General features: G+C 34.1%; 1 protein-coding gene across 1 annotated transcript; it reads right to left on the reverse strand.

Moving 5' to 3' along the window:
* Positions 1–3,100: 3,100 nt before the first annotated feature.
* On the reverse strand, positions 3,101–3,655 carry LOC141673675 (protein FAR1-RELATED SEQUENCE 5-like). Its single transcript, XM_074480420.1, has 2 exons — positions 3,300–3,655; positions 3,101–3,176 (listed from the first exon to the last, which is right to left on the reverse strand). Exons 1-2 carry the CDS (start codon positions 3,653–3,655, stop codon positions 3,101–3,103), a joined length of 432 nt encoding a protein of 143 aa, XP_074336521.1.
* Positions 3,656–10,401: the final 6,746 nt, after the last annotated feature.

Consider the following 10,401-nt stretch of genomic DNA (forward strand, 5'->3'; position numbering starts at 1 on the left):
ATTAAAGGAAAGAAGATCGAGATAAACATAAAAAGAAATATGCATGAAGAAGGAATTCCGTGAAGAATGGAATACTTGGAAGAAAAGATATCTGATTGATATATTTTAGGAAGCAGAATTATATTCCATATCAATTAGCGATTATCTTGTAACTGTGTAGTATATAAACATAGACATAGGGTTTACACTATAAGTGTTATCATTATTCGAGAAGATTATTCATTGTAACCCTAGCAGCTCTCGTGATATTGTTCATCACTGAGAGGTAACAGTTCCATACTGTAACAGAGTTTATTGTTTCAATAAAGTTTGTTTTCTGTTACTTAAGTTCTTAAAGTTCGATTTGAGTGTACTATACACTGTATTCACCCCCTCTACAGTGTGTGTGTGACCTAACAGAAGCCTCTAGGAGGAATCAAGAAAATGCAGCATTTCCATTCTGATGCAAACAAGGAAGTATTCAAAGATCTACAGCCAAGCCTAAATTGCATTTGATAGAGAAATGAAGAAGAAACATGTGAAGAATCTTTTTAATTGTATTTTACAGTTTTGTCTTCACTTGTAAACTTGGTGATATATAAACCAAGTAGCAGCTAGTAATTAGATATGAATTTTCAAGAGCTGTTTAGAAATATCCAGAGAGAAAATCATCTAGTTTGTACTAGGAAGCAGCTGTGATTTAATTCTTTGAATCACAGATTTTCTGAAATAACACATCTCTGGTGGAACAACAAATCCACCAGAAAAGTTTTTAAGTTCTTTGTGTTCTTTACATTTGTGTTTGAATATATATCTGTCTGTATCAGCTTCAAGCAATTCACACACATTTGTTCACTTAAACACTTAGCCTTAGAAACTGCTCAAAACTTGAAAAAGTTTTGAGATTTACATTCAACCCCCCTTCTGTAAATCTCATTGTTAGTCCACTGGGAATAACAGATAATTATCCTTGTGAACTAAATCTAGGATTATTTGTAAGATGATCTAAGCTAATGTCGGATTGTTTTAACTTTTGTGTAGTCGAAATAGTTTTGTGATAATATTTATATAAAGTATGGTATCTTTCATATTTAGGTTGGTTTAAATGTGTGGAGGATTTCTTATTATTATCTTTTCATATTTTTATATATTTTGGTGTTGAATTGCGCTACAATTGTATATAGATTGTGATTTGTGATTGGACAGGTTTAGAATTCAATTTGAAAGCCGAAAAAGGCAGGAATAAGAAAAAACAGCAGGATGCTGCTTCTGGAGAGAGAATTTAACGACGGAATTCTGGGTAACTTATGATAGAATTATGTAATTATGCTGGGTACTTATGATGAAATTCTGGGTTACTAGGGACGGTTGTTCTTCATGATTTTATTCATTTTTTGTTTAACATTAATCCTGGCAAGCTTGTGGGCCCAAGATGATAACTTACGACATACAAATCATCGTAAATTAAAGATAAAATGACGGTATATTCCGTCGAAAATGTAATTATCATCCCATTAAAAGTGGGGTCCATTTCCCTAACTTGCGACAGTTTTCTTAGATTTGTGACGAAATATGTACTTACGACGAAATGGTAACTTATGATGAAATATATACTTACGACAAAATTTGGTACTTGTGACATAATTGATATTTATGACGAAAAGGTTATTTGTGACGAAAATCTGAACTTAAGAATTGAGCAAAAACATCGAATATTTTCCGTCGCAATTGGGCCAATTACGCCGAATTGTAGTGTAAAAATTACATCATAAATGGGCATATTTCTTGTAGTGTAAGGTATCGAAACAAATTAACTAAAAAAATCCATAAGCAAATTTGCTAGAACCCCACGATAATGATTAGCCCATAATCGGACTCATCATCAACGTGGGTTCCGATGAAAGCATGGTATGATAAACTTAGTCTTTATACTGAATAAATAATAAACCAAGTATGTAACAAGAGCATAGGTTCAATAACAAGAAACTAGCATCGAAGATTATAACTTAGAACAAACAATCACAAGAATAAATTAGGTCTTCTTCGCCTTTGTTGAATTGTGTTATAGGTCTTCTCGTTGATCTCTCCTTAAGCTCTATTCTGTCTCCTTATTGAAAAACGATCTTAAGTTATCATTACATAGCAGCCCATGCAGATTGGAAGCCCATAAATCAGAATTATAAGAGAATCAGGATTCTTTCATCCCGACTTGGCGCGGTCGCGCGCTTCACCAGTGCGGGCGCGCTGACATTCTGTACTTCTGGCACGGCCGCGCGCTATCCCAACGCGGGCGCGCCATCCTTCTGGAAAAACTTCTAAGTTTGCTTCTCTTTAATTGCTAGTTCTTGATGGTCTTTGCACAAGCGATCTTCATGACAACTTTCTAACACCAATTTAGCATCAAAACAATGTTAAATCACCTTGATCCCTGTAATATGTCTGAAATGCAAAAACACTACAAAAACACATCAAAAACACAAATAACTTGAGTAAAAAACATTAATGCAAGCCTTTATAGAGCATTCTAAGTGGACATAAATGCCACTTAACACTTGTAATTGTAAACTATATAAACGAAAACCAGGTACTTATATAGATGCTTCAGAATCATAGTTCAAGTCAATAAACGAAAGTAAATATATTGTAGTATTATCCTGTACTTGAAGCAATCATATACTATAGTATTTAGGCTTTTGATCATTGTAGATGAGATCTTCTACAATAATGTCTGAAATTTAATTTATTGTAATACTATCTTTGGTTAGAATTATGTTAACAGGAAAGTCACATGTAAAATATTTATAAATTATGATATAACAAGAGTATCATCAACCATTGATTATTATAATCAGCAACTAGGAAAAATTTCAAAATTTGAATGGGTATATAGGGCAAAAAACTACATTTTCATATACTATACCTTAATAGGGAATTTTCGCATAATGTGCCACATGCAAAGGCGATGCTTAATAGCAAGCAAACCATTTTCGGCATAAAATGTATTACGAATAAAGACCTTCATAGCAGCACACTGATCAGTCACAATGACAACTGCATTTCTTCCCATAACTTTTTTAAGATTATTCAAAGCCCAAGTATAATCACCAATATTTTCATGTGACTAAAGGCAAGCTGCAAAAGTAAAACACTTGTTGTGTTTATCCACACCAGTGAAAGGGGCAAAGATCATATTATACCTGAAAAATAAAAATTAGTAAATATTAGCAACATAATCTTTAAAAATTACTAATACAAATCACTAAATATATATGAGTTGTTTACTTTTCTTTTAAAATTGAATAAAAATCCAATTTTCTTACTTGTTTGTATCAAAAGTCGCATCAAATGATACTGCATCACCATATAGTTCAAAATTCCATCGATCCATTGCATCGGCCCAGAAAAGCTTGGTTAAGTGCCCACCAGAATCAATGTCGTAATCAAAATAAAAAGATTCTGATGTTTCTTGAATGACCTTAAACTTATCAATAATCATCTGTCCATCCCTTTCATCAATAAATGATTTCAAATCGCGATTAAAATTTCTAAAATTACGTAAGGAAGCACCTACATTGGCATAACCACCTGCTTGTTCCTTCGTGAAGCCAAAACTTTTGCTAGGACCAATATTCACTTTCGAAGCATCAAAAACAATATTTCTCAAACTAATATTCATCTCTCTATTAGACCTCAAAAACTGTCGACCAGATTCAGTAGCCAAAGGATGGTTATGGACTTCAACAAAAGTTTAAATAAAATATTTATCTTCACCCATAAATTTCAGGACAATTTTGGCTTGCAGCCACACCTTTGAGAAACAATCCGTCTTCTCTTAACAAATTTCCTCTCATCATAATGTTTAAGAAGAATAGCCTGAACATCATCTTTGTCTTTTTTTGTTCCCTTGCGAACACCAAAACCACCAAGAAAAGCATATTCTTTGTAAAATCTGTATCCTTTATCTAAACTAATAAAAACTTGATTTTTGAATAGAACGTTGATATCACCAACACGGATTGATTTATAATACTTCCTACCACCAAGAGACACTATGTAATCTGTAACTGAACATTCACTATCTACTAATCCTCCTCCACTACTAAAAACACCACTAGAATTAATCTGAGAACCATCACCATAACTAGAACCTTGAAATTAAAATATTTTTACTATTAGTACCAACCTGCTATGACTAATAAAATTACTTTTAAAAACTAAATTAACATATACACTTAGATCAAATATGAGTAATCTATTTTTGTTCAACAGATTAATCTCATGAATTAATATATTATTAGCAAAAATTTAGTTAACGAGCATAATCAATAAAATTAACATATACACGTAGCTCAATTTAGATTATATAAATTCAACACCTAATTATGATTTATAATATAATTACAAAATAATTACAAAATATAAACTAAAAAAATAAAAAAATAGATAAAAGGCAAAAAATCAATGTTTCCGCAATTGATTAGCCAACATCAATTACTAATATAACTATAAAATTTACAATGAACTTCGTTAATTGATATGTAATCAAAATATAATGAAAAAAATGTAAAAAACAACATGATTAGATACAAAAACTCACAAATTTAACAATTCAACAAAGATACTAACATAAAACGATACATAATACCTTGATTATCACTTATTTTGGTCAAATCTGATAAAATCATCTTCAAAAACACATACTTAGCTACGGAAGCTTATAAACATTAGGGGGGGAGAGAGAGAGAGAGAATGAGATCGAGAGATACAAATATCGAGAGATGCAGAAATCGAGAGATACAGAGTATGAACTGGGAGAAAATTGCAGAAGAGAGAGGGAAACAATTCTGTTATGAAAGAGTTAATGTTGAGATCAATGTCTTTTTTATATTTTTTATTTTTATTGAAATGAACGGTTATGATTAAAGAGGCCCATTAATAGATCAATGGTCCAGATCAAGTTTGCAATTTGTATTATAATTTTAGTTTATATTTGAGCATTTGCCTATATATATAATGAGATGACCAAATAAAAACCTCTCTTAGAATAAGAACTAAAAACTACTTTTTACACCCCTAATTTACTATCCCCGCCCCTAGATAACATTACACACCCATGTATGACACTTTATTAACTATTATCTCTCTTTCCCAACCATATAAACGATCCATCTTTTTTCGGCAATCCATTTTTACGACGACTGAAGAATTAGCTATAGTTATTTCCTTTCTCCTTCCTCACATTTATACCCACAACATGACCCACCAATACTCATACTTACAAATGTATACAAACATTTTCCAAATCTCTTTAAATAGTATGTTAGATATATTTGTGATGTCATGTCTAATGATGATTTGTGTTTAGTTTTCAGATCTTAACTAACAGGACAAATCAGGACTTAACTGGAAATCAGTACTTATACTGAAGTCAGAACTTAAGTTATCAGAACTTAAGTTATCAGAAGATATTTATCAGGAGATAATATCAGGGCTTAAGGAGACTTTCAAATAAGGAAGGCGACTGATTGAAAAGAAAGAAGATCGAGACTAAAACAAGAAGAGATATGCATAAAGAAGAATTTTATGAAGAATAGAATACTTGGAAGAAAAGATAACTGATTGATATATTTTAGGTTACTGAATTATGTTCGATATCAATTAGAACTTATCTTGTAACTGTGTGTCTATATATAAACACATCATAGGGTTTACACTATATGTGTTATCTTAATTGTGAATATTATTCATTATAACCCTAGAAGCTCTCGTGATATTTGTTCATCACTGAGAGAGAACGGTTTCATTGTAATACTGTTTTATTAATAAGATTATTATGTGTTTCATACTTGTGTCCTTAATTCGATTTGATTGTGCTAGACACTGTATTCAACCCCTTTCTACAGTGTGTGTGACCTAACAAGTGGTATCAGAGCAATCTGTTAACATACATACAGTAAAGATCCAAAAACAATCATGTCTGAAGAAGCACAAACTCCAACCAAGCCCACCAAAACTGAAGAAACTCCAAAGACTCAAATCCATAATCGATATGAGACTATTAGGGTTCCCATACTGAAACCTTCTGAGTATCCCATATGGAAGGTGAGGATGTCTATGTTTCTGGAAGCTATAGATCCAGAATACCTTGACAGAATTAATGAAGGACCACATAAGCCAACCAAGCTCTCTGTTGTAGTTGCAGATCAGCCAGCACAGATTGTACCAAAGGAGAAAAGTGAATATACAGCTGAAGATATCTCATCTATTGCAAAGGATTCAAAGGTAAGACATTTGCTGCATAATGCCATTGATAATGTCATATCAAACAGGGTAATTAACTGCAAGACTGCAAAGGATATATGGGATGCCTTGGAGACTAGATGCCAAGGAACTTATTCAATTAAGAATAACAGGAGGACAATACTCACTCAAAAGTATGAGCACTTTGACTCAAAACCTGATGAGTCATTAACTGGTTTATATGACAGATTTGTCAAACTCTTGAATGATCTGTCACTGGTGGATAAGGAATATGATCTTGAAGATACTAATCTCAAATTCCTTTTAGCTCTTCCTGAAAGTTGGGATTTGAAGGCCACAACTATAAGAGACAATTATGCTCTTGATGAAACTACTTTTGATGAAATTCATGATATGCTCAAGACTCATGAACTTGAGATGGATCAAAGAAGCAAGAGGCATGGGAGAAAGTCAAGGACAGTTGCTCTTAAGGCTGAGGAGGAATCCCCTAAAGTGGATGTCTCAAATAAAGGCAAAGGAAAGGCTCTCATCACAAAGTCTGATACTCAGTCATCAAGTTCTGGTAGTGATGAGGATTCAGAAACTGAAAGTCTATCTGAGATGGATGCTGATGAAGAGATGATGAAGCTGTGTGCTCTTATAGTGAAAGGTATCACAAAGATAGCATACAGGAAATTCAGAAGGGGAAATAAATTTTCCAGGAAAGGTGCAAGTTCTGATAAGAAACGTTTCAGAAAATCTGAAGGCAAAGGAGGAAAGTCTGATAAAGAAGATTACTCAAATGTCAAATGCTACAATTGTAGTAAGAAAGGCCACATATCTCCTGACTGCAAGAAAGGAAAAAATGACAAAGGCAAGGCACTTATCACAAAGAAGAAAAGCTGGACAGACACTTCAGATTCTGAAAGTGAGGTGAACTATGCCTTGATGGCAAATGCTGATAGCAGTTCTGAAGCTGCTGAGTTAAAGGGCAACAGGAAAAACATCCTAGTTCTGGACAGTGGATGTTTCAGGACATATGAATGGAAATAAAGCCCTGCTATCAGACTTTGTGGAGAAAGCTGGCCCAGGTGTTTCTTATGGAGATGGCAACATGGGAAAAAACTCTGGGATATGGCAATATCAATCTTGGGAATGTCATCATTGAAAAAGTAGCTCTAGTCTCAGGACTTAAACACAATCTGCTGAGTGTTAGTCAAATCTGTGACAAAGGTTATCATGTGGATTTCTTTGAAGAACACTGTGAAGTTGTAAGTAAATCTACAGGCAAAGTTGTTCTAAAGGGATACATGCATGGTAACATTTGTGAAGCCAAGCTTTCAACAAGTTCTGATGGTTCTGCAATCTGTCTGTTAAGTAGAGCATCAATTGAAGAAAGCTGGGATTGGTACAAGAAACTCTCTCATTTAAATTTCAACAACATAAATGAACTAGTCAAGAAAGATCTTGTGAGAGGACTGCCAAAATCAGTATTTGCTCCTGATGGCCTTTGTAATTCATGTCAAAAGGCAAAACAAAGAAAATCTTCATTTAAGAGCAAGACTGAATCTTCAATTCTTGAGCCTTATAACCTACTACATGTTGATGTATTTGGTCCAGTGAATGTCATATCTATTGCAAAGAAGAAATATGCTATGGTCATAATGGATGAATTCACCAGATACACATGGGTGTATTTCTTGCACACAAAAAGTGAAACTTCGTCTATTTTGATTGATCATGTCGAACAACTGGATAAATTGGTTAAAGACTCTGTGAAAATCATAAGAAGTGATAATGGCACTGAGTTCAAGAATTTGATTATGGAAGAGTTCTGCAAAGACCATGGAATCAAGCAGGAATTTTCTGCTCCTGGAACTCCACAGCAAAATGGAGTTGTTGAAAGAAAGAATAGAACTTTTATTGAAGCTGCAAGAACTATGCTTGATGAAGCAAAGTTACCAACCTATTTTTGGGCTAAGATGTACAGACTGCTTGTTTTACTCAGAATGCAACACTTATCAACAAGCATGGAAAGACACCATATGAGATGGTGAAGAAAAAGAAGCCAAATCTGAATTACTTTCATGTATTTGGATGCAAGTGTTTTGTTCTTAAGACTCATCCTGAACAGCTATCCAAATTTGATCTAAAAGCTGATGAAGGAATTTTTGTTGGATATCCACTTTCCACAAAAGCCTTCAGAGTCTATAATTTAAGAACAAGGGTTGTCATGGAATCTATCAATGTCTCTTTTGATGATAAGAAGATTACTGGACTTGAAGATTTCAATGATCATGATCAGCTGAGATTTGAGAATGAAGCCTTAAATTCTGATTCTGTAAATTCTGATAGTCTAAATCCTGATACTGCAAACTCTGATGGGTTAAACTCTGATGTTATTGAAACTATGGTGACTATACCAAAGGAAAATGCACCTGTGCAAGGGGAGCATATTGAAGATCCAACCACATCTCAAGAAGCATCAGAACCTATAACAGGCTCTTCAAGTTCTGATTCGTCAAGTTCTGATGGGCCAAGTTCTAATAATTCTGGAAACTCAAATTCCGATTCATCAAATCCTGATGGGCCAAGTTCTGATAATTCTGGAACCTCAAATTCTGAAGGATACAACTCAGAGAGCATAATTTCAGGGGGGCATCAGAAAATGTTGATGGAGACAGCATGGATCATGGGGGAGCATCCAGTTCTAGAGATAATCTTCCATCTACAAGGAAGTGGACTAAAGCACATACACCTGACTTGATTATTGGAGATCCTGAAGCAGGTATAAGAACTAGAACAGCGACATCAAATGAATATCTCTATCACTCTTTTCTTTCTCAGACTGAACCAAAGAAAGCGGAAGAAGCTCTTCAAGATGTTGATTGGGTGCAAGCAATGCAGGAAGAGTTAAATGAATTTGAAAGAAATAAAGTCTGGACCCTAGTGCCAAGACCAAAGAACAGATCAGTTGTTGGTACAAAATGGGTGTTTAGAAATAAAACTGATAGTGATGGCATAATTACAAGGAATAAAGCAAGACTGGTTGCAAAAGGATACTCTCAATAGGAGGGAATTAATTATGATGAAATATTTGCATCAGTTGCTAGATTGGAAGCCATAAGGATATTTTTGGCTTATGCTGCTCACAAAAAGTTTAAAGTCTTTCAAATGGATGTGAAAAGTGTGTTTCTTAATGGAGAATTGGAAGAAAAAGTATATGTTGAACAACCTCCAGGTTTTGTAGATTCAAAATTTCCTCATCATGTCTACAGACTTGATAAAGCACTTTATGGCCTTAAGCAAGCTCCAAGAGCATGGTATGAGATATTAGCTCAGTTTCTTCTGGAAAGTGGATTCAACAGAGGGACTATTGATAAAACTTTATTCTATCTCAACCATGAAAATGACTTACTTTTGGTGCAGATATATGTTGATGATATCATTTTTGGTTCTACAAATGACAGACTGTGTAAAAGGTTTGCCAAGCTAATGCAATCAAGATATCAAATGAGTATGATGGGAGAACTTAGCTATTTTCTGGGCCTTCAAGTTAAGCAGAATGAAGAAGGAACTTTTATTTGTCAATCTAAGTACACCAGAAATTTGTTGAAGAAATTTGGAATGCAAGACTGTTCAAGTGCATCCACTCATATGGTCACTGCAACAAAATTGGATAAGGATACTGGTATATCAGTAGATATTACTGATTATAGAGGTATGATTGGCTCACTACTCTATCTAACTGCAAGTAGACCTGATATCATGTATGCTACCTGTCTTTGTGCAAGATTTCAAGCAGATCCAAGAGAACCTCACTTAACAGCTATGAAAAGAATTTTCAAGTACCTTAAGCGTACAGCTGATCTGGGATTGTGGTATCCTAGAGAATCAGACTTTAGGCTAATAGGTTACTCAGATGCAGATTTTGCAGGATGCAAAATTGACAGGAAAAGCACAAGTGGAAGCTGCCAATTTCTTGGAGGAAGATTGGTTTCTTGGTTTAGCAAGAAACAAAAGTCAATTTCCATATCAACTGAAGAAGCAGAATACATTGCTGCAGGAAGCTGTTGTGCACCGATTCTTTGGATGAAGAATCAATTACTGGATTATGGGTTAACATATTCTAAAATCCCTATTTACTGTGATAATTAAAGTGCTATTGCTATGACAGGTAAT

The sequence above is a fragment of the Apium graveolens genome, chromosome 7 (assembly GCF_009905375.1).
Source record: "Apium graveolens cultivar Ventura chromosome 7, ASM990537v1, whole genome shotgun sequence".
Lineage (NCBI taxonomy): Eukaryota > Viridiplantae > Streptophyta > Magnoliopsida > Apiales > Apiaceae > Apium > Apium graveolens.